Source organism: Homarus americanus, unplaced genomic scaffold, assembly GCF_018991925.1.
Source record: "Homarus americanus isolate GMGI-L3 unplaced genomic scaffold, GMGI_Hamer_2.0 scaffold32929, whole genome shotgun sequence".
In the NCBI taxonomy this organism is placed as follows: domain Eukaryota; kingdom Metazoa; phylum Arthropoda; class Malacostraca; order Decapoda; family Nephropidae; genus Homarus; species Homarus americanus.
The window spans coordinates 12,057,660-12,083,763 of NW_024737097.1; the positions used below are offsets into that span (position 1 = coordinate 12,057,660).

The 26,104-nt window shown below is 41.5% G+C and overlaps 1 protein-coding gene across 1 annotated transcript in view; it reads left to right on the plus strand.

The window, feature by feature from the left end:
• The window catches only part of LOC121873209, a 209,441-nt gene that overhangs the window by 159,853 nt on the left and 23,484 nt on the right, over window positions 1-26,104 (plus strand). The window contains exons 11-12 of the mRNA XM_042376562.1: window positions 18,890-19,090; window positions 19,445-19,687. Of these exons, the coding sequence (XP_042232496.1) occupies window positions 18,890-19,090; window positions 19,445-19,687 (444 nt within the window). The remainder of the gene's footprint in view (window positions 1-18,889; window positions 19,091-19,444; window positions 19,688-26,104) is intronic.

Here is a 26,104-nt window from a genome sequence, read left to right on the forward strand (position 1 = left end):
TTCTAATTATACATGGAGACTACATTAACTGGAAGAAGCAGAGGAGGAGACTGGGCTGGGTGGGTCATAAATGTCGCTTTCTTCAGACAGGTTTATGGACTGTGGAAACTTGCTGGTTGAAGGTATTGGATCAGCTTGAGGGAGTGAAGAGACAGCACTGGTGGGGCGTGAGGAGACAGCACTGGGGGACTTCTTAAAATAGATGTCCAATTTAGACTGCACAGATTGTTTTTTCTTTTCATTATAAATTTCTCTGTAGCAAGCAAGTGCATTTTGGATCATTCTGTCAACTTTGGCATAACGCTCATAATTTTGATCCATGCCATCAAACATTTTCATTCCTTTATTAATTGTAGCAAATGCCTTTGCCATTTGTTTCACTGTAAACTTTTTGGGGGGTGCAGGTTCTTCTACATTTTGTCTCTCTTCCTCTGCAATTTTCTGTGCATCTAGTTCAATAAGATCCTCGTTACTGAGCTCTTCTGCTACACTTTCAACCAACTGTTCAACATCTTCATTATCAATTTCTAACTGAAACTGTTTACCTAACTCCACTATCTTGTTACTAATATCCGAAATAACTTCAGTTTCATTAAATCCTCTAAAACTGTTCACATATCTTTTCAGGACTTTCTTCCATATTCCATTCATGCACTGTTTTGTAACCTGATCCCATGCTGCACCAATGTTCTTTATACATGACAAAACGTTGTACTCCTTCCAAAACTCTCTGAGCATTTTCTCACCTTCAGTAGCAGCAACAGCCTGAGCGAAGGTCGTGCGTAAATAATACGCTTTAAAGGCAGCAATAGCACCTTGATCCATGGGTTGGATGACAGAGGTAGTGTTAGGTGGAATGTACACTACCTTAACATCAGGGTGCATGTCGTCCAGGTGTGGTGGGTGTCCCGGAGCATTATCCAAAATCAGCAAAATCTTCAATGGAATCCGTTGTTGCAGACAATACTCCTTGGCTCGTGGAGTGAAACAAGTCATGAATCAATCCTCAAACAGTGCTAAGGTCATCCAGGCTTTCTTATTACTGCGATAAAACACTGGCAGTGTGTGCTTGCTGACATGTTTAAAAGCCCTGGGGTTCTCTGAATCATAGATCATGAAGGGCTTTAGCTTGAAACCAGCAACATTCCCCCCCAACAGAAGTGTAATTCTGTCCTTGAATGCCTTGAATCCGGGCATTGTTTTCGCCTCTTTGTGGATGTATGTCCGCTCAGGCATGCGCTTCCACAATAATCCAGTCTCATCCACATTGAATATTTGCTCAGGCAAATAATTCCCTTCCACAATCACTTCATCTAACTCCTGCTTAAAAGCTTCGGCAGCACCAACATCGGCACTAGCTGCCTCTCCACTCACCTTAACATTGTGTAGACTGTAGTGTTTTTTATCTATTAAACCACCCATGACTTGCTCTAAAGGTTTGATCACATTCATCTCCTGCCTGCTCCTTCAGGCTTTGGAACAGGCTTCTTGCTTTAGCCTGTATGGTTAGAAGGCTTAAGGGTACACGCTTCTGTATCTGGTCTTCTATCCATATCACCAATAATTTTTCCATATCGTGAATAGGACCTTTTCTTTTCTTCGAAATTATAGTTCCCTTTATAGGTGTTGTTCCTTTCACTACATCACGAATACGTTCCTTGTCCTTCAGAATAGTGGATATGGTCGAGTGCGAGAAACCTAGGTCGCGTGAGATTGTTGCTACTGTTTTACCATTCTCATGCTGCATTATTATCTTCATTTTCATCTCAAAAGTAATTGCCTGTCTCCTTTTCTTTGGAGCACCACCAGCACTCTCACTTGTACGCTTTCCAGTCATTATAAAGTCAATTAATACGATAATAACGAAAGTTCACAGCGCGATTCAGTATAGGATACGATACCAAACACCAACTGAGTGAGGGTAACCACGCGGTGACCCGAAGCCACGCCACGCTCTCGCCCGGGACAGTAACGGTTCGGTATAGATAATGCGCGCGTCATTTGAAAATATTTTTGGTCATGACTGCCGCGGTTGTATGTCCCGACGGTCGTAAGGTCAGAGCAGGTCGTAAGTACCGATGGACGTAAGTTGAGGCAGTCGTAAGTCGGGGACTACCTGTAATTACTACTAACACTTGCCATCACCAATTGGTGTTTATAGAATGAGAACATGTTCAAAGTAGGGCGATGGAGTGGCAGCCTGCAGACTAGCAGAATAAGCAAAGTCACCTTAGTGGCTCTACATGTTAGTAGCACATACTGTACAGGTTGGTTGTAAGTGGTAGGGGTGAGTGTTGGTGGTGATGGTTGGTGGTGGTGGTGGTGATCGTGTGTGTTGGTGGTTATGGTGAGTGTTGGTCGATTGATTGATTGTGGTAATTACATCCCTGGCTGCTGAGTTAAAATAAAAGCTTAGAAGAGTAAGATCAAATAATGCAAGGTAAAAAAACATGAATACTAAATACCATAAAACTTTTGTGAAAACCATTGAACATTAAAAGATAAAACACACAGCTTGTGTACGAGGCCGTCTTTCTCCACAAAGAAGAGGACGTCCCCTCCAACACTACCCACTCCCTCTCCCAGCACCAAGAGATTGGTTGTGGTAATTACATCTCTAGTGATGCAACAGCTTAGGTCATATGTCACTGAATTAAAATAAAGGCTCAAAAGACTAATATCAAATAATGCAAGGTAAAAAATAAATAAATACAGTAAGTAATAAATAACAGACCTGACACTGGGAGAAGTGCTTACAACAGAGATGTCTGAGACTAGAGCACTCCACCAGGAGGTGTCAACAAGTCAGTGGGACCAAGCAGTTGTCACAATAGGAAGAGGGTGCCCTCTCCATTAAAAAAAAAAAACATGAGTCAGCCATGTGTGGCCAATACAGAGGCAGGCCAAAGCAGTCTCCCAGTGGCACAACAGTCCTGATATCCCCAGGCACCCAATGCAGGGTGGATGTCGTGGAGCTTGTTTGCTCCAACAGCATCCCACCTGCATTGCCAACTAGGGTAGATGGCAGCTCTTATTACTGGCTTCATATCAGAGGCAGGTAGATGGTAATGATATATCACAGGGAGAGAAGCAGCTGCTTTTGCCACAGCATCGGCATGCTCATTACCCTTCTTACCCACATGGGCCATAACTCAGAAAAAACTGACTTTCTTGGCCTGATGTTCGATGAGAAACAGTCACTTGTAAAATATCTTTAACTAAGGGATGGGTCCATGAGACACTAGCTAAGGCCTGGAGAACACTACACGAATTGCTAAAAAATGTAAAATCATTATGAGGTAGGGTAAAAATAATTATGAGGGCAAGTAAAATACCTGAAAGCTCTGCAATAAAAATAGATTCCATAATGGGGAGACTACTGTCCCGACAGAAGTCGGGAAAGACTACCCCAAAACCTACCCCTGCATCCATCTTAGAGCCATGGGTGTATACAGGAGTAGTTCCTCTGTGAGAGAAGGCTTGCTCTAAAAAAAGAGAATGAACCAAACTGGGAAGGAGTAAGTCCTTCCTTTCATTAAAATACTGTACTGATAAACATGAACCGGAGGAAGACAAAGAAGACTCACAATCTTCCTTACCTTGAAGCTGAAAGGTTGTGGGAGGCTTGGATACTGATTGTAGTGTGGGGACATGTAGCCATTTTCTCAGTCATTCGGGAGCTAGGTGAACGCGTTTGGGAACTAGCTCCCACACATGAACAGGTTTATTAAACACCAACCATACGCATCATTGATGTGCATAACTGGTGTGAGAAGCCTTGGAAATGCATTTAATAATTCTATTCATGTGTGGAAGCTAGCTCCCAAACATGTTCATCTAGCTCCCAAATGTCTAAGAAAATGGCTGATAGTCTCGTCAACTACACAAATGTTGGTTACAGACTGCAGAAGGCGTTGGAGACAAAACCAACACTGGACCTGAAGATACTAATATCGAAAATCAAGGGGTTGCCAGTAGACTTGGGACTGGCAAGGACCTGAAGGCACCAGTCGCCAGGCATAACCCCAACATGATGAATAGAGCTCAATGTGTTGAGTCTAGCCTCAGTGGGTGAACACCTCAAAGGTGGCAGAAATATATGTTAATGGTCTTCAAAGGAGAAAATCTTAAACCGTGCTCTCTGGTTCAACGTGAAACCTTGTCTACTGCAAGTTGCATGTGATTTTCAACCACTGACATGCAGGAAGTTGCATACCAAATGGCTAAGTCATCTACATACAATGGGATTGATACACCACCTGGAACTGATACTGCTACCTCATTTACTGCAATGGTAAATAGTCACACATTAAAGACACTGCCCAAATCCTGTCCTCCTGAATATGTGGTGCTGACATTTCTGTAGCAACGCAAACCCTAAAAGTGTGACGTGCCAAAAACTATCCTATTATTAATGGTAGATTTTCCCACAATTCAAAATTATGAAGGTCCTTAAGCATGCCAAATCTCCAAGTTGTGTTGTATGCTTTCTCTAGGTCGAAAAAAATGCACACAAGATGCTGGCGAAGAGAAAAAGCCTCACAGCCCAAGGACTCAAGACGAACAAGAGCATCTGTTGAATGCATCTTCCAGAAGTCAGATTGACCATCTTTTAAAACAACTTACAGATTAAGGAGGTCAGAGCTATGGGGCAATATTCTAGTGGGTGGAGACCCTCTTTTCCAGTCTTCTTGAAAGGGAGGACAATAGGCTCCCGCCATAAGGACAGGAAGGATAGTTTCAATTGAAAGGTCTGTGCCTCAACTTCAAAGTGGCAGAGCATCGATAAGGGATATCATAAAGCCCTGGTGATGTATCCATTGAGTGAGAGGGCAGTTCTGATTCCTTTCATTGAGAACATGATGGTGTATGTCTCACCATGTCTCGATCCCAAATTTAGGGCCTGTGACTCCTCTACTCTACACACTTTCTTACAAACTTGGGGGATCAAGCTGCCATGGAAGACACCCATGCAAATGCTGTGGTAAAAAGCTCAGCGATTTCTTGAGGGACGGCAACTGAGCTGTGAAAATAAAATCATTAAAATACTCTAATATGGCTTAGAAATATGGAAAATATAATATAAAGCTATAAAATAAGAAAAATAGCGAGGATTTGTGGCAAGTAAATTTGTGATGAGGCAGTGGGTGACTGGTTTTATTGAGTCACGGCATACACACCCACCAAGGTGACCGCCACACATCTGTGAGTCGGTCGAGCTGCATGATTGGCTGAACTGTGTCGCAAACTGGGTGCTTGGGAGGTATGCGTACGGAAGAACTTATTGTTTGTACATAAAATGATGTAAACTGTACCCGTAAATGTGAGGAATAATTAAAATAAAAGGCTGCATTGCCGTTAAGCAGGGGATGGTGAGAGAGTGGAGCAGTGAGTGAGGAAACGCCAGCTATAGCTCTCTCCTTCCCATCCTCAGTGCCTCATTCTACACACACAATGAATAATTCCATTTATGTTTTTGGCCTTTTGATAATTTTTTGGGGTACATTCTGTGTGTGGTGCACATTTAAACTGAAATAGGTCTAACCAGCCGAGTCACCAGATGCGCTATTGACAGGTATATTTAACCATGTACTGTATGGGTGATTTAAGGGATTTTCAAGGGTAACTTTGACTTTATGCATTTTTGGCTTGGCGTGCCCTCTTTGAAACGGAACCCCCGTGTATGATGCGACACTCTCTCTCCCCTACATCATTATCAGAGAAGTCCTCATGACCCAAGCCATGCGTAGCTCAGGCCACTGCGACATTGATCATCAGCTCGTCAGAGCCAAGCTCTCACTTTAAGTCGCAACAAACCTCCTGAAGAGGTTTTAGCACTAAGCGTCTGGAGGATCCAGTGGTAGCACATGCTTTCAGAGAGCAGCTCGAACATGGGCTGATAAATGACCCAACAGCAAACAACCCAAATCCCGGTGCCGAATGAGATATTCTCGACACTGTCATGACAAAAACCTGCAGAGAGACCCTCGGCCAGATCGAAAGAATACACCAGGACTGGTTTGATGAAAATGACCCAGCAATCAGTGTACTCGTCGATGATTAACGTGCTGCTTTAACTGCATGTCAGAACAACCCTCAGTTTCGAACCAAAGCTGATACCTTCCGCAAGAAGAAAACAGTAGCCCAGCGGGAACTTCGCAATCTAAAGAAGACTGGTTTAAAAATAAAACGTGCAGATCAGCACAAGTTGTACGAATTTTTCAGTCCCACAAAAACATTTATGTGCCAATCACTCATGGTGAAGCCCCTCTCCGCTCAACCGATGGTAACTCCCTAATTAAAGACAATGAAGGCCTCCTTCAGCACTGGAAAGAGCAAAACCATTCACTGTTCAACCGAAACACAAATGTGGATGTCGTGACTACCCAGCAGGTCCCTCAGCATCTAAAGCTGACCCACCTCAGCTATCCTCCCTTCCTGGATGAGTTAGCTATTGCCATCAAACAGAAGAAAAATAACAAAGCCTCAGGGTCTGATGGAATCCCTGCCAAGGTGTATAAAGCTGGAGGACTTCTGCTTACCAGCCTTCTACAGTCTCTCCTGGAGAATATAATTATGGGAAAAGGAGGAAATCCCCCAAGCTCTTAAAGACGCCTCCATCGCCATTATTTATAAAAACAAGGGAGACCAGTTAGACTGGCAACTACCTGTACCACGGAATCTCGCTGCTGCCAGTAGCTGGCAAGATTATTGCCCGAGTCCTTCTAAACAGACTTCTTCCTGAGGCGGGAAACTTCCTCCCAGAATTTCAATGTGGCTTTAGAGTTTAGACCAACACGTGGCACCACTGACATGATCTTTTCTACCCACCAAATATAGGAAAAGTGCAGATAACAGCGTCGTGACCTAACCAAGGCCTCCGACTCGGTCAACAGAGAAACCCTCTGGTGGACCCTCAACCGTTTTGGCTGCCCACCAAAATCATCGCCATTGTGAGGCAACTCCACGATGACATGAATGGCAGTGTCCTGCACAATGGCACCCAGTTTGAGTTCTAACCCATCCAAACGGGGGTAAAACAAGGATGTGTACTGGCACCAACTCTCTCTCCCATTTTCTTGGCTACCTTCCTTACTCGTGCCAGTGCCAATTTAGCCAGTGGGTTGAACATCAGGTACCAGGCAAAGGGGGGGGTCTTTTCAACATAAGACGACTCCAGGCTGGAAAAAAGGTGTCGGCAACTTCCATTACTGAACATGCAGACGACCTCACCCTTGTTGCACATGCACACTTCGGTTTTGAGATAAATGTACGTAAGACTCGGATTCTCTTTCAACCTGCCCCTGGTTCAGCCACACCTCCACCATCCATCCAGCTTAACGGTACTATCCTCTCTAATGTTGCCTACTTTCGGTATCTCACCCTCCACCTGTCCACCACTGCAGACATCGATGAAGAGATTCAACATTGGATCATATGTGCATCTCAAGTCTTTGGCAGACTCTGTACCCGTGTCTTCAGCTGTAGGGAGCTGAAATTATCTACAAAGTTACACGTATATCGAGCAGTGGTCCTCCCCACCCTGCTATATGGTAGCGAGACATGGGTCACATACAAGAGGCACCTCAAGGCACTTGAAAACTTTCATCAATGTAGTCTACGTTCCTTCTCTGAGTTTGCTGGGAAGACAAGAGAACAAATGCCAGTATTCTCGCTGACACCAACTGTAGGAGCATTGAGGCGAACATTATCCATGAACAACTACGCTGGACTGGTCATGTTACCCACATGGACCACAGTAGACTGCCAAAGCAGCTACTTTACAGTCACCGAACAAATAGTAAACATAACGCTGGTGGGCAAATGAAAAGTCTTAAGAAAACCTGAAAAGTGCCAAATCGGCCCCTTCACCTGGGAGACGATTACTCCATACCGTAACGCTTGGAGGAGCACCACACGAGAAGGTATCAATACTTTTGAGTTAGCCCAACTGCATACAGAGGCAGACAAGCAACAACATCGGAAAAACGCCTCTGCCACCCTTCCCGCACTAGATGTAGCCCTCCACATATGCAACATCTGTGAATGACACTGCCGGTCCCGTATCAGCCTCTTTAGTCACCTCAGAACTCACCAATGAAGCTGCCATCCTTAATAACTCGTATCATAGCTGGATGATCTTCATATCAATTCCGAGTGACAGCAAAGTAGTAATAAAGTTGTGTGCATGCGTGCGCAGTGGATACTGGAGTTTAGCGGTCAAGCTAAAATTTAAAATTCCCTGAAATGGAAATTTATCGTCACTGCTCACTAGATTAGCACATCACACTAATGTAGCAGCTGTGTGCTTACACTCGTGATTCGTGACGTCACGTAGCCATTGTTTTTTAATCTCTCGCTATAGTGCGTTTTTTCCCAGCTGAGAAAAGATGCCCCACCCCATCTTCAAGAGTTACAGCTTATTGGCTGTTTCAAACCTGTCCAATTTCGTCCTGAAGTAATGATGCATTTCTAAATGAGTTTACTGTATTCATAATCGTTGGGATGACCGTTTCTGACGAGAAAGATATTTGGCTGAATTATATAAAGATAAATACTGTACCTTCATTATTTCAAACATAAGTATGTAGGAAGTTTATCAGAAGTATTACACATGAATTAACTGATAAACTCTGGTAGCAAATTCACGCTTTCGGAGAATGCATTTAATATACCTGTATAGGGGTACTTATTTTTACCCACAACGAGGCATACTAAGACAAATTACATATCAGTAATACTACATTATGCAAAAACTAACATTTTAAAATATCAGAATCACATTGAAATATTACATGGCCCTCAGCAGAGGCGGGAAACATGAAGCTGTCTTAGTATGCCTCATTGTGGGTGAAAATAAGTATACAGTGATCCCTCGGTTAACAAACGCCTCGGTGAACGAAATTTCGGTTAATGAACTACCTTCCATAAGAATCTTCAATTCGGTTAACGAACAAAAATTTGGTTAATGAATTTCTTACGAACCGACCTCAACATGTTTTCGCTTGCACTGGCCGGGCAACCAGCTTTAGTATCAGTCCGCCAATACATTAATCGGTTCTAGGGCTTAAATTCCTTACTATTTTAGTAAATATCAAGAAGTTTATACTATTCAATAATTTTAAAAGTTTAATATTCAATTTTTTAGTCATTTTAACAATTATTGAACATAATTGAAGGTAAAGTGACTAGTTTAATGCGGACATCCAGCCTCTTAACACAGCAAACAGGCGTTAGTCTCTCTCTGTTTTCACTGGAGGTAACATCTTGCTTGAGACTCTCTTCAACTAAATGCTTTTTTCTGTGTTTCCAAGCAAATTATTGGTCATTTTGAAATATATTTTACATATTGACAATATATAATGCAGTGCAGTGTTGATTTAAAGAAAATAATCTTGAAATACACCAAGAGAACTAAAATTTTATGGGTGAAATGGTGCCATGGGGTGACTTCTCTTCCACCCCAATGCCTTCTCTTCTTCCTTCTCCTCCACCCCCATTCTAATTCCCATCATCATCATCATCATCATCATCATCATCATCATCATCATCATCATCCAGGAGCCTTCTACATACACACCTCAAAGTAAGTGTACTTTTCCACCTTTTTTGTTGAATTTACGCAATTTTCGGTGAGCTGGAACCAATTACCCAAAAACCCATTGAAACAATGGTTTCGGTTAACGAACTTTTCGGTTAACGAACGACCTTCTGGAACGGATTGAGTTCGTTAACCGAGGGACCACTGTATATTAAATGCATCCTCCGAAAGTGTGAATTTGCTACCAGAGTTTAACAGTTAATTCATGTATAATACTTGATAAACTTCCTACGTACTTATGTTTGAAATAATGAGGGTACAGCGAGTTCTGCTATAACGCGTGTTTTGACAACGCGAATTGGCTCTAACGCGATTGATGAATAGAGGAACAATATTTGTAAAACGCGAACGCGTTTGTTCTAACGCGATTCCACTCGAACGGTTGTGGCTTGGCGCGGGGTTATGCAGTGTTTACATTTCACGTTCGACATCACATGTTCAATTGAGTTATGTGTTTTGTTTGTGAACAATTGCAGAAATAATATATGTAATATTTATGTATAGTATGTATATATGTAAATTGTAAACATTTAAATAAAAGAGAAAAACTAAATACGTAGCGTTTAAAGTGTACTGTACAGTGCTGTGGCTTGGCGCGGGGTTATGCAGTGTTTACAGTTCATGTTCGACATCACATGTTCAATTGATTTATGTGTTTTGTTTGTGAAGAAATACCTGTACAGTATATGTAAATTGTAAAATTTTAAATAGGAGAGAAAAACAAAATACGTAGCGTTTAAAGTGTACTGTACAGTGCTGTCGCTTGGCGCGGGGTTATGCAGTGTTTACAGTTCACGTTCGACATCACATGTTCAATTGATTTATGTGTTTTGTTTGTGAAGAATTGCAGAAATAATTTATGTATACAGTAAACCACTCACAAGGTCCTACCACTAATTATTTTATACTGAAACTTACGTTTGGGAAGCTGGATTAAAATGAAGATTACCGGTATATTAAAATAATAAAAATGTATTATAAACCTGTCTAACATACCGTAAAAGAACAATATACCCCGGTAATAAACACAGCTGCTATCATCACCACCCTCCCATTTGCCAGTGACAAGAAAGGGAAAGTGACCTTGACTGTGACCGCCTGTTGCTATTTTTAGCCGTCCTTGTGTTCGGAGGTGGTCAGTAATGCATACAGTATCTGTATATTTACTGATCATAATACTTATCTCCTATAAATAATTCATTTAAAATTTATTTTTTTACAAAGAATATTCAGTAAATGACTGCGTTAATTCTTGAAACTACCGACAGTGGTAAATTTAGGATATAAATGATGAACAGAAGTCACGTCATGGATTCGGAGTTTGGTCCTTAATGATCACCATGAATGTCTGGTCAACTTCACCTACCAGATATAATGGTAGCTTCCCTTTTTCGCGAAACAAGTACGATATAAATTAAAGAAAGTACTTGCAGTATATTTAATATATTACAGTATATTATAAATAAATAAATAAACAAATAAATCGGCATATCTATTTCAAGTAAATGGAAATATTTTGCTCACACCGACATTAGTTCCAGTTAAATAACTGACGCTTAAGTGAGTCACTAGTGTACACCAGCCGGTTCCAATGCTTTAAGTGAATTGGCCTTATTTTAAATAACCAACCATAAATAAATGCAAAAAGGAAAAAAGATCAAAGGTGAGAAAAATTATATTGTATGTATGTTGTGTTGTCAAAGGAAGAGAAACAATTGAAATTCTGCAAGTGTGTGTAAATGAGGCAGAAAGATAGATCAGCAACCTAAGACTTGGTCACAATTTTCGTGATGCCATATGGAAGTAGGATCTACCATTAGACAATATCTTCCCAGGCGGTAGTATCTCCCTGTTTGGTAGCTGCCTAAAATTTTTAGTAATATTACTTTGATACAACATGATAAATTAGACAAACAATGAAAATAAACAAACAAAAGTTATTTACCAAGACACCTCTGAGAACAGAGGGTAATAGATGGAGAGGAGATAAGTAGGTTATTTATAGCCCGTCTTTGTGTAGGAAGTCGACCACACTATAAATAATTCATTTAAAATTTTTATTTTTTACATAGAATATTCAGTACAGTACATGACTGTGATTATAAAATAGGCCGAGATATACGGTATGTAACATTTATGTGTGTGTAATGTATACAGAGCGCTTGGTCTCTCTCTCTCTGTGTATGGGTGGAATTCGTGGTTTACAGTGAGTGATACGAATGTCGTAACATTACTAGGCTGAAGGCGCCTGAATACTACTTAAACACATCAAAACTATGTTAATTGATCACTGTATAATAAATTTATTCACTCATAATTTCAAATTCCCTTATCATCCTGTGTTATATACAGAAATACTTGAGTCCCTGAGCGAGTACACAAAAAGAAAACGGAGGACTAAGACATCCTGAAGTGGATAGAGAACGGACATCTCTACTGGGGGACTCAAACGTTTCTCATGTTTTGTGGGCGATGTAACATAATATGAAAAATATGTAAATTACAATTTACTTATATATAGAGGAAATTGTAAAAATTTAAATAAAAGAAAAACTAAATACGTAGCGTTTAAAGTGTACTGTACAGTGTTGTGGCTTGGCGCGGGGTTATGCAGTGTTTACAGTTCACGTTCGACATCACATGTTCAATTGATTTATGTGTTTTGTTTGTGAACAATTGCAGAAATAATTTGTGTAATATTTATGTATACAGTATACCTGTATAGTACAGTATTACCCCGCCTAACGCGGTTTCACTTAACGCGTTTTATCATATACGCGGTGCCTCGCCAGAGGTGAACTTTCACTTAACGCGTTTTATCATATACGCGGTGCCTCGCCAGAGCTGAACTTTCACTTAACACGGATTTTTTCCACATGTACGCGGTGAGTGTCCGGCTCCAGACGCTATTTTTAGATTTGCCCCACCCGCCACCCTGCCTGACTGCCTGTTTTAGCTCATAAAATTCATACAAATTACCCGGCCAGAATATAATTTACATTGCTGGAATTCTTATAATTTGGTGATCATTTTGAATATAAACATCATATATTTTGCATTAGACATACAAATTTTAGATAAAATTATTTCTCTAAGTAACTATGTTATCTTTTGTGCAAAATATATGACATTTTTATTCAAAATATTCCTGGTCTTACAAGGAATCCAGCAATGTCAATTATATTATCCTAACTTTAGTTTGAGGTATTATTTATTACAAAAAAGTTAAGTATTCTGGTTTTCCCACACATCTCCTTGGGACGGTTGGTGGGGGGTGGGGGGAGGGAGGGACCGACCGACCATCTGTTACCCTGTGAAGAATATTTTTTTTTTTTATTAACTGGAGATATTTGTTTTAGCTCATAAAATTCATACAAATTACCCGGTCAGAATATAATTTACATTGCTGGAATTCTTATAATTTGATGATCATTTTGAATATAAACATCATATATTTTGCATTAGACATACAAATTTTAGATAAAATGTTTAATCTGAGTAAGAATGTTATCTTTTGTGCAAAATATATGACATTTATATTCAAAATATTCATGGTCTTACAAGGAATCCAGCAATGTCAATTGTATTATCCTAACTTTAGTTTGAGGTATTATTTATTTAAATTTAGTGGTTTTCCCCCAAAAATTTCTCAGAGAGGGAAGAGCCGGCAGTGTAGTGTGAGAGGGGGAGGGAGTTGAGTCCATTATTTGAATGGACATTAACTTGGCGACTGTATTTCTCTATTTCTCTTAAGTATTAATTGTGTGCATGTACCATCATAAAATTATGATGTTATTTTTACTAGAACATAGTTATGTGTCTTCAAAAAGTGGAGTTTGGGGGTCGGGCCGGTTTCTATTGGAATTAATCCCATATGTTCTGTTGTTCACTTAACGCGGATTTCACTTAACACGGGACCCTCTGGGTTCTATTGACCGCGTTAAGTGGGGTACAACTGTATATGTAAATTGTAAAATTTTAAATAAGAGAGAAAAACAAAATACATAGCGTTTTAGACCCGTGCGCTCTGTTCTCCACACTTTCAGTTTGAAACACGTGCGAAGTTTTTAAGCGTCCTCAGTGAATTCTGATTACTGTTTCTTCAATTTTGTGACTATGGAAAAGAAGAATATCTCCGGGAAGCGTTCTGGTGATCGCATTTCCGGTGGTGATCGTAAAAGAAAGGCTATAACACTTGAAGAAAAGCCCTCAACATCAACCTTCTCCCCCATCAAGTTATATTCATATTTTTTCAAGGTAAAGTGTAACATTTACTGTATGATTTCATTATTAGATATGAATGTAACATTTGTTTAGACTGTGCTATCCTTTGCGTTAGGCTAACTACGAAATATTTTTTCAATTTGGAGTAATCTGCACCTAACCCTATTTTCTCCATAAGCCCTGTTATTTCTATTACGCGAATTTCTATAGCACGATGTTTTACAAGAACACAACTATTGCGTTATAGCAGAACTGACTGTATGTATCTTTATATAATTCAGCTAAATATCTTTCTCGTCAGAAACGGTCATCCCAACGATTATGAATACAGTAAACTCATTTAGAAATGCATCATTACTTCAGGACGAAATCGGACTGGTTTGAAACAGCCAATCAGCTGTAACTCATGAGGAGGGGGCGGGGTATCTTTTCTCAGTTGGGAAAAAACGCACTATTCAGTAGTTACTCACACACACTGTCTGAGTTAGTGATCGCTTCTTCCTCTACTGAGTAACTTCGTGATGGCTGACACACAACAGAACCCAGTGGGAGCGGAAAACGGCCTATAAGTGGGAAAGGAAGCCAACCAGAACGTCTTGGTAAGAAGAAGCTGCTGCTTAGTCTGAAGGAGAACGGAGAGATTTTGGATAAACTTGAACATGGTATGGGTCCTACTGCAGTGGCTAAGTTATATGGAGTGAATGAGTTTACAATATGGATCGTGAGAGCGAAGAAAGAGCAGATAAAGTCGTGTTTGCATTCTGCAAGAGGTGGTACTGTTGCCTCTGTAGCACAATTGTGGCTATACATGGGCTGAAATTGTAAAAAAAAAAAAGTAGACGAGGGTAAATTGTCACATTTTTAATAAATCTGTTTCTGATTACTGTATTTGTGAGAGGATTTTCCCATTGTATTACACGGTTTTTGTTTACGCGTTTGGTCATTTACTTGGTGCCTTGCCCGAATTGAAATGCTTTAATAACGTGGTAAATTTGGTCATTTAATAATAATAATAATAATAATAATAATAATAATTAACGGTTTATTGAAAGAGCATGGCAGCCGGAAGGCTGAAAATATACAATTACAAAATCGGGGAATGGTTTATTTGATTTACAAATGATGTACAAGTAACATAAGTAATACAAATATGATATATAATAATTAGGTGTTGATAATTTTTACAATGGTTGGGACTGGGCTGTTCTTGTAGCAATCAGTTCGTGCTCGTATGGGCTGGATGCGGTTGGGCAGGTGTGTGGCCACGTGGCCAGGGCAGTAGCTTGGGGCAATGCAGGTGTGCTCCATCCTTCAGGTTAGGTCAGGTGAAGCCGTGAGGTCAGGTCAGGTTAGGTCAGATCCAGCCACAATCAGTATTGCTGTGTTTTTGTGCTTTTCTTCGAGTTGAAATTGCCACTTTTGTATATCACCTGTGGGTTGATCGTCAATCTTTGCACTGTACTGTTGGTGTGAGGATGTTGATAAATCCAGATGGGAAGGCGGAGATGGGGGAGGGGAAGACCCGACAGACCGGGCTGGCAGCTGTCTCCATGATCAAGAGACCACGGCCGCATTAGCGGGCAGCGCCGACTACACACGTCCTTACCCCATGAAGGCTGAGAGCAGCTGGCGGTCCAGCTGCACCGCGCCATTTTTGGATTTAAATCTCCCTCCATGCTTGGGCAAGCGGCGCGAGTAAGGTGAAGCAATATGTCGTTGTTGCGTTATCGGTGACGTCATATGACGTATCGGACTGTGATTGGGCCACGCATCCTTACCTCCCTCCCCCGCTAGCTGTGATTGGTTTAATGTAATATGACGTGCCCTGCCACTGGAGGGAAGAATCCGCTGACCTAGCCGCGTCATTCGCTCTCCTCCCAGTCACTCCGTGTAAACTGTGTTCTATTGTGCCTGCTAATCTCGTAAGAATGGCATCCACTGGAACCCTACCACCACAGAAAAACCTTGCATTACCTGGACCCAGCCGCCCTAAGCCAAAGAAGATACGGCATTCCCTAAGTTAAGTACAAGATCGTACAAGATTTAGAAAAAGGAAAGAGACAAGTTGATTTGGCGCGCAAGCATGGCGTAAACGAATCGACGATCAGGACGATCAAGAAGGATGCCGCCAAGATAAAAGAACACATGAACATCACAAAGTCTGCAGGTGCTTCAATGGTGAAGTACTGTCAGAACAAGGTACTGCTCAAGACGGAGAATTTACTTGTGAGCTACTTGATTCGTCAGGCAAAACTTAACATGGCGGTGGACACACGGTCATTTCAGGACTACACACGTGAACTGCACATAGCAGTGGCACGTAAGATGGGAATTGCAGAGCCCAAACCCATCAATGCTTCCTCTGGGTGGCTGCAAGGGTTTAAGAAGAGGAACAAGATCACCAACATTAACATTGGTGGTGAAGGAGCGAGTGCTGACTGTGTTGCGGCTAGGGATTTTCCTCCATTCTTGCGAGAAGTTATGGAGGAAGGACAGTACACTGACGACCAGGTGTTCAACATGGATGAATACGGTCTGTTTTGGAAAAAGCTACCTTTCAAGACCTTCGTTGTCAAGTCTCCCAGCAAGTGTCGGGGCCGAAAGTTGCAGAAGGAGCGCATCACGGTCCTGTTTACCACCAATGCCTCCGGTACCTGTAAGCTCAAGTTATTGGTGATCAACACAGCCCGCAAGCCGCACGCCTACAAGAACATGGACATGACCAAGCTAAATGTCCACTGGCTAACCGCACGTAAGGCGTGGATGTTCACTGCTCTGTCCCTCTCCTGGTTTGACGACTGTTTCGTTCCCGACATCAAGAAATTCTGCGAGCAACAGAATGTTCCATTCAACACTGTTGCTCCTTGACAGCGCACCAGGACACTCGCCCCTACTGTTGGATCGTCACCCCAACGTAAAAGTGGTCTTCCTTCCTCCCAACACTATGTCGTTAATCCAGCCCATGGACCAGGAGTTGATATGCAACGTTAAGGCTGCATTCTCTACAAAGAAGTTTAAGCTCCTGAACGACTCCACCAACACCAAGGATGAGTTGCATAACCTGGGTGACACCGATAGCGATAGCCAAAGCGACGACAAGGAACAAGAGTTGGCGGATCAAGAAGTTCACGTCAAACAGTTTTGGAAGAAATTTAACTTAAAGAAAGCTGTTGATATCTTGGTGGAGGCATAGGAGCAGCTGTCTGTGGCAACGATTCGTCACGCATGGCGGCATGTGTTACAAGGTGTCCCAGGTGGGAGGCAGAGTCAACCTGTGGCTGGTGAGGTTCAGTCTGTTGCAGTGGCAGTGGACCTTGCAAGAGAAGCTGCGCAGAGTGTTACAGCTGCAGGCCTCTCCGAGACCACCAACGACGACATTATGGAGGTGATAAGGGATCCTGAGGTTACTGCCGACGAGATGTTAGAAGACGATGACGTCAGTGAAGAGGCAGGTGGTGCGTCATCCTGAGAAGAACACAAGTTAACGCATGGTAATGTTAAGGATGCCATCGAGTTTGCAGAGAAACTCAAGCTCGTCCTTTCCAACTACCCTGACGATCACCACTATGAAGTCTTCAATAACCAGCTGTTGCAGACTATGGAGCCGTACATCCAGATGTATCACGAGCACATCAACACTAGCCGTCAGCGTAACATCACAGACTTCTTAGCCCGCAACCCACCACAGCCAGCCCAAGCCAGTGATAGTGACATTGACGCTATGGACTTTGAGGGATTTGTCAGGGAGGCCCTGACAACTATGGTGGATAGTGATGGTGATTCACCTGAGGGCCAGTAATCTGCCCTCTGCCTCGGAACCAGCCCCCATCAACGTATGCCGACCCATCTCTTCTACTAACGTAAGTGTTAAACCTAACCTAACCTAACGTAAGTGTTAAACCTAACCTAACCTAACGTAAGTGTTAAACCTAACCTAACCTAACGTAAGTGTTAAACCTAACCTAACCTAACGTAAGTGTTAAACCTAACCTAACGTAAGTGTTAAACCTTGATTTTTTCTAACCTAACCTAACGTAAGTGTTAAACCTAACCTAACGTAAGTGTTAAACCTTGATTTTTTCTAACCTAACCTAACGTAAGTGTTAAACCTTGATTTTTTCTAACCTAGCCTAACCTAACGTAAGTGTTAAACCTTGATTTTTTTCTAACCTAACCTAACATAAGTGTTAAACCTTGATTTTTCTTTTACCTGGTACAGTATATTATTCTCTTATTGATATTTCTCTTCTATATTATGTGTGTGTGCATACCATCATAAAGTTAAGATACTATTTTTACTACAACGTACGTATTGTGTCAGAAAAAGTGGAGTTTGGGGGTCGGCCCAGTCTCTATTTCAATTAATCTCGTAAGTTCTGTTATTTCATTTACGCGTTTCTCGTTTTACGCGGTACTCCACGGGTTCAATTGACCGCGTAAATGAAGACCCAACTGTATTTATTTCTATGTTTTTTTTTGTGTGTGTGTCTACACACACATATACAATACAGGTAAAAGAAATAATTGTCCTAAGGGCAAACACATAAAGAGAATATATTTTAATTTTACATAAAAATGTACCCCCATCCCCATGGTCAGCAAATGTTATTCACGGATTTGGCGATTCGCGACCATTTCGAGAACCTAACCCAATTTGAAGGGCATGCTGTACTGTAAAACAAAAATGAAGTTGACTCTTCATGTGAACTGCTCCAGCATTCAAAAGTGTATTATATTCTCACATCTTATTAGTTGGACAATAATTTCCCCATCAGACTTGTCAAGATATGCTTTAGAATGAGTAATGATATTGATTGAGGTGGATAATTCCTGGATTTTTACTGATCTCTTCAAGGAACAAGAAACCAGGATTGCAGGCCATCAGTGACTTTCCAAACTGTACTTGAAATTTAATTAGATGAGGTCATGGAACATAGTGAAACTCTCTCAATGTGATGGAATTAATATAATAATAAAAGAAATTGTCATTAGAAATATATAATTTAACTGATATTTCAGTATTTTACTCAAAAGCAGATGGATTCAATTTAAACAAATTTTCAGAATGCTCCTTCGGTGATTGTGTAAATTTTCGAGAAAAGGCACGCTTACCCTGTTCAGAACGTTGTGGGCGCCCCTTTTATTTCTGTTGCAAGAAACCCTTAAATGATGGTCTTGTAGAGTGCGCCAGAAGAGAAAACTGTCCTCGGGGGGCATGGTTTCATCTCAACAAGAAGTGCTCTGGGTTGGTGGAAGCTCCTGAGGGTAAGTTTTATTTGGTTACTTTTAAGATATCTACATTCTACCAAGTAGGTGGAGATACTGGATCATTGCCATCAACAACATATTGTCTCTTTTGACATATCACTGAAAGAGTTGAATAATTTTTAAATTGGGGGTCAGTGGAAATTTAGTCCAAAATGACCGTGTACTACATCATTGATAAAGTAAATTTATAGTTTTATTTACCACAAACATGATCTCTATATTCTCTGAGGACAATTTTTACTGTTAAGTGTCATTTAATGTACAGTTGCAGTAGTTTTAACATGAATTTGTTGCATAAATAGGATGTTGATATGTATTTCAAGAATTTGAATGATTTCCTTCTCCTAACAGATGATTGGCTATGTAGTTTATGTGCAACTCAAAAGCAAATGGTGGGGTTCCAAGAACAATTTGATGGTACATGGGAATTCCATCGTGGGCTGCTGTGGTATTGCCTTTTCTTCTGGGTGGGGAACTCAGCTGAACAGCAGGGAAATGGTTGGCTCCTCCATGCTGTGTGGAAGGTGTCCATGCCACTTTTTGAGAATAAAGGATACTCTGACTACCTGCACCAAGCATATTCTTTTTTGTCTGGTAAGTGAATGTTCAATAAAAAAAAGGTGTTTTAAAATGTAGTACAGTAAACCCTTAAACATCAGAGGTTTAAACATCTCATCCGTCACTCCTTAGCGGATTGCATTACATGTTGCTTTGGGAGGGAGGTTGTGCGTCATGTGTGACAATTTTCAGTACTGGCCACAAGGGGTCTCTGCAGTGGCGCGAAGGAGTTCCACACTTGCCCGCTCTCACTGCTACCTGCACTGCCAGCCCGCAAAGAACTTTTTTGTTTATGTATCCATACCGCCTTTCCCTACTCTCTCACCATGCCTCGTAAATGCCCTGCACCTGCTGGAGCTCTATTGGCATGCCTGCCAAGGTAAGGAAGGTGCTGACTATGGTGGAGAAATGGAGTTACGTACTTGATAAGTTGAAGAGTGGTATGAGCTAAGCTGCCTGTGGTTGCCATTATGGCATGAATGAGTCAAGCATTTGCTACATAAAAAAAGAAGAAAGGTAGATTCACAAGTGCATTGTCCTGAGTGTTACGAGTGTTGCCAGCATGATAAAGTATCTTAGAGACCCTGTTATGAGTAACATGGAAAAGGCTTTCAGTATTTGGACAAGATATGAACCACCATCACATAAGTGTTGACTCTAATTATCAGGGACAAAGCTAGGACTCTATGAATGTTTTTCCAAATTATAGTGATAGTGTAAGTGGTGACTGCTGCAGGTGTTAGTGCAAGTGGTGACAGTGCTGCAGGTGTTAGTGCAAGTGGTGGTGCTAGCCTGGCTAGCGGTGCTACCAGTATGGCTGGTGTAAGTGGTGACAGTCAGGAGCAAAAGAAATCATAAAGGATGGTTTAAGTGTGCATATTTATTTTACCATACAGTATTTTTATTGCTTTATAGTGAGCTCTGTTGCTTTACATTAACTATTCTATCCATTTTAATGTAATGTATTTCGAACACCTGGAGTGTGTTTTCTTTGTTTTTTGGCAGTTTGGGCTTTTCATGTACGAACTTTGCAGTTTTGGGACTTTGCAGGGTTTTCAGTAACCTAACCTTTGTGATGTTTAGGGGTGTACTGTATTGCTTTGCAATGGACTCTTTCTAAAAGGGATTTCTGGATCAGTTCAACTATTCTAGGTGATGTCTTCTGCCAGGTGACTCTTGGGAAACTAGCAGCAGGTCCTTGAATCCACAGATATGATTTCCTAATGACATGTTGGATTAATCTGTTGGTCTCGGGTTGACTAAATGCCTGTCCCTTCCCCCTGTACTCTTGGCCTTGAATGAAGGGGACATGATTCAGTGGTTATTCCAGAACTAAAGGTATAGTTAGAGCTCTGACTATCCAATTGAGCTTTCACATACCATGGCATCCAGGGGCATATCTAGAGCATGAGAATGGGGGGCATTTCAGAAGTGTTGGACAAAATGCTCATGGCACATCTACTGGGTGGGTGGTCCATCACATAGAAATATATTAAATCAAATAATGTTTAGTTGGTGGGTCATTCCTTGGAGATGTCATCCTGAATCCTAAAAATTAAATTTTATCAGAACTCAACGTGTAATACAAAGGGTCCTCCTCATAAGTCAGAGATAAGTTCCAGAGAAAAGTGTCTTGGGGTCGAAAGGGTCTCGGATTTGGGATATTTTGAGATTTTGGAATACTGTACCTATGCATGTGTAATGCTTTTGCTCACATAACAGGGATGGGGCCCAAGTCTATGCACGAAATTCATTTATATTTCATTTACAGCATATGGTTGCATATAGCCTGTAGGTAGTTTTATGATTTTTTTTTAGTAATTTTGTGTATGAAATACAAGGTAATATATTGAAGAACCAGAAAGGTACGCAGTCATTACTGTCTGTTCAGCATCGCCATGACACCTGACTCTGAGGAACTAAGCAGCCTGTGTCTTGTCCTTTATTCATTACTCATACATATTTACCCAAAATATATTTCTGAAATGCCCTAAAAATTATCAAATTACCCTAAAATATTAATTACAGTATCTTAAATGGTGTTAATTTTGTCCATTATTAATTTTATATACGGCCTCCCCCAATAACTCCTCTGGAGTTGCCAGATATTTCAACAAACGGGAATGAGTGTGCTGATGCTGTGGTGAAAGCAGCAGCTTCTCGCCCTGTGGCTCATCATTTCCCTCTACCTGCCTCTGATATGTAACCAGTAATAAGAGCTTTCATCCACTCGAGTTGGCAATGCAGGTGTCAGTGACAATGCAGGTGGGATACTGTCGGAGCAAACAAGCTCCACGACATCCAGGGATGGCCCAACTGGGGGGTCTCCCCCAATGATTGGCCTCGAGTTGGTCAAGTCGCCAGAAGTTGGTCATAATGATCTAAAAAATTCAGGGAGATGGTCAAGAAAGGACACATACACACTGGTAGCAAGAGGTAACACAGTGGATTGTATTTTGAACAGTTATGATGATGCCAGACGTAAGATCGCTTGATAAGAATAGAAAAAATAGGTTAATTGAGAAAGAGAAAATCCTTCAGAGGCAGTGTGAAGTAACTGTGATGATGTTAGACATAGCCCGCACCCTTGCTATACAAGGTTTATTATTTCAGAATGAAAATGAAATTGACTATAATTTTAAACATATATTTCAATTTCTTGGTAGGCATACTACTACAATAGGGTGTGTCATAGGAGGGAAGATCAGCTAAAACTAATGGCCCATCACTTTTTTGGTAGATTTTAGTGTATATAAACAGAAAATAATTTCAGTTTCAATATTTTGCAACCTTTTGCTAGGTAAATTTTAGCGTGAAATTTATCGAAAATCTAACGTACAGCTGCATTAGTGCATTACAATTAAATAGTGAACATTGCTTTCTGACTTCAGCCTCTTTAACAACCCAACTAACAATATTTTTTTCTGTTTCAGATTCTGATGCATTTATAAGTTGATAATATTTTATGGCGGCTGCTTGTGCAGGGACGAGGAACCAAAAATCCAGCCATCTCAGTCACTATCTTGGGTCTGGGAGAGAGCTCCTGAAGTCGGAGTTGCCTACATTGAGAGATGCTTTGAGATACGGTGTTTTAATCAGGCAACTCAGTGAAAAGAACCTAAGAACTTACACAAACAAAGACATTGCCAGTGATATGACCAAAGCTGTCTTGGCACAGTACACTCTGGCTAACGCTCAGTTCAAGCCTCCAGTCATAACAAGTCAGAAGATGATTAGTGAGAGACTGCTAGCCAGTTGGGAAAAGGCAAGAGATATCTCTCTTGGGAGAGGAAAACTTGCAGTTAAGGACAGCTTTGCCAAGCAACTGGACCAGTTATTTGACATAATTACTTGCAAGTGCCCAATTGTTCTCTGTCCTGAGTTTGGATGCGATCGGACTGTAAACCGAGGCCCACATCTCCTGTATTTGCAAGCGTGAACTGAAGATTCCTGTGATCGAACTGGCATTTGTCAAAGCACAGAGAGAGAAGACTGGCAGCATAGGCTCTCAAGATTTCTAGCCAAGATATTCCGGAGTCCAAGAGACAGGAGGCTGCCACAGAGAGACAGAAGAGGAGAAGAGTTGCCGAGGAAAAGAGACTTGAGAAGGCCCAGGGTGAGGTAAAAAGGCCATGATTGGAGTCAAGCTGATTCAGAGTTTAATGATTCCCCATGGCTGATCCCGAGCGCTGACCAGGAGAATGGTGACTTTGTCCCTAACCCAGAAAATAATGATCCCAAACCTTCCAGTCATAAGATTCGAAATAGGAAAGATATCCCGAGCATAGCTCTGGCCAGCATGCGACACCACACTGGTCTCAGAGAAACTGCAGAGATAGCAACAGCTGCCTGGATTGACGGTGGTTTGATAACACCTGATGATGTTCACCTGGTGATAGATCATAACAAAGTAAGGAGAGCTCAGGAGAAACTTGTCAGTAACTTAGAAGAGGATTTTGATAAGGGGATAAGAGAAAATGGAATCAATTGTTTGTTCTTTGATGGGAGAAGGGATGACACTAAAGTGTTCATGAAAGTTGGAGATTCTGACAAGTTGTTCCCTGCCATGGTGAAGGAGGAACACTACTCCTGCTGCAGTGAACCAGAAGGGAAGTATTTGTGGCATTTCACTCCAGAGAAAGATGACATCAGGAAACCAGCTGAGATAGTGGCAGATAACATTGTGAACTGGCTCAGAGAGAGGAACGTAGACCAGACCCTGCAGGCCATTGGAGGGACAGCACCAACACGAACACAGGGTGGCAAGGGGGGGTCATACAGTGGATAGAGCGGAAGATTGGGAGGAAGCTGGTCTGGATTGTTTGTGACCTCCACACCAACGAGTTGCCACTTAGACATCTGATCCAGGAGCTGGATGGCAAGACTCTTTCAAACAACAGATGGTCTGGTCCTCTTGGCAAGATACTGGACTCTGCCACTGAGTTAGAAATAAATCCGAGCTTTGAAAAAATCACAGTTGGCCCTCCACTCGTTGAGCTTGCACATACTGTCATTGACGACCTGAGTACTGACCAGTACTATGATTACATGATTTGCAGTGCCATCAAAACTGGGGTCATGCCTGATAGACTTGCTTACCTGCAGATAGGTCCAGTCTCACATTCTAGGTGGCTCACAACGGTTTCAGGTTCTGCAGAATTTGGGTCGCCATCATAAACTGAAAGGAACCAGCTTCACAACCTGAGACTTATTGTCCAATTCATCGTGAGTGTCTACTTGCCAAATTGGTTCAACACCAAGGTCAAGTCATCGCCTCCCAAGGTCCCATTGGTGGCATGTTCTCTTCCAGCTTGAGCCCCTGAGGAGTCAGCCAAGGAAGGTTGTTCAGATTGTGGAGCAGACTGTGAGATCTTCCTGGTATGCTCATCCTGAGGCAGTTCTGCAGACAATGCTCTGCAGTAAGGATGAGGAGGAGAGAAGAGTGGCAGTCAAAAAGATCTTGGATATGAGACTTATGAGAGGATCTGGGCATGACGAATCAGTTGATGACGATTCCTTCAGGGTCAGGAAGACTCCTGAAGTCAATCTAGGTGCCAAGACCCTCACTGATCTCATAGATCTGGATAACATCCAGGCTGGCAGTGAGCTCCCTCTTACCTGCAGCCTCACCAATGTTCAAGTCAGAGCTTTCCTGGACAACCCCATGCATGTCCCTGCCTGGCCCTCGCACACCCAGAGTATAGAGCGTTGTGTACAGCAAGTGAGCGAGGCCAGCAGTCACGCGTACAGCCAGGAGAGGAGGGAAGCAGATCCGAGCCCATAGGTGGTCAGCAGGGAGGTGATGAGTAGAAACAGAAGCAAGAAAGACATGTTTCTGGTGGTGTGCAGCAACACCGGTCGTAGTAGTAAAACCGGTTTTTGTATTTGATGATTTTGTTTTCTAAAGGAATATTAAATTTAATAAATGTGTCAAGATCATTCGTTTCACTATTCTGGATCATTTTCATCCAAATAAATTAACCTGATACATTTACTTTACTTTAAATAAGCTATTTAGTGGTGTTGGTAAAAGGGTGGGAATACTGAATTTTCATAAGATTTCAAGTTAAAATTTACCTAGCAAAAAATGAAAACTTTCCAAATCTGAAGATATCACATGATTCTGCACATAGAACTACATCATTAATACCATGGGCCGATTTTTCAAACTCAAAAAAAAAAATTCGCCTCCGTATGACACACCCTACTACTACAATGCAAGCTTGGCTTACCGAGAGAGATGCCACAGCTTATCACACTACTTATATGAGCAAGAATTATCAAGAAGAATTTGTATCATTGCTCGGTGAAAGTGTTCAGGACAAAAGAGGTAAATGATGCTGGGATGATTAGAATAATAGCAGACGCAACCCTAAATATTACTCGTGAGGATCAGCTAACTGTAGGGGTTAGATTTGTTGATGCAAGTGGCAAACCTAAAGAACATTAAAAAAATTGCAGAATTACAAGACAGGAGAAGGTATGGCAAAAGAAATTATAATAATAAAAATAACAATAATCACTGGTTTATTGAAAGGGTATGGCAGCCGGAAGACTGAAAATATACAGTTACATAATTAGGGAATGGGTCACTTGATTGAGAAATAATAAACAAATAACATAAGTGATACAAATATGATATATAATAACTGAGTGGGGAGAAGGTTATACTACAGGTCATTTCAACACACTAACAGTGCAAACAGGTAAGATTAGCTGGGAGTGAATACACTAGTTGATTACGACTTGTTGATAATTCGTACAATGGTTGGGACTGGGCTGTTCTTATGGCAATCAGCACGTGCTCATATGGGCTGGGTGCAGTTGTGTCGAACAGGAATTCGTGGGCGAGGGATCTAGGGTGGAAGTAGGAGTCGAGGATGGTGCAGAAGCTTCTCACCAAATTTGAAGATGAGGTTGTGATGATGATCAGAGAGAACCGAGAAGGTCAGT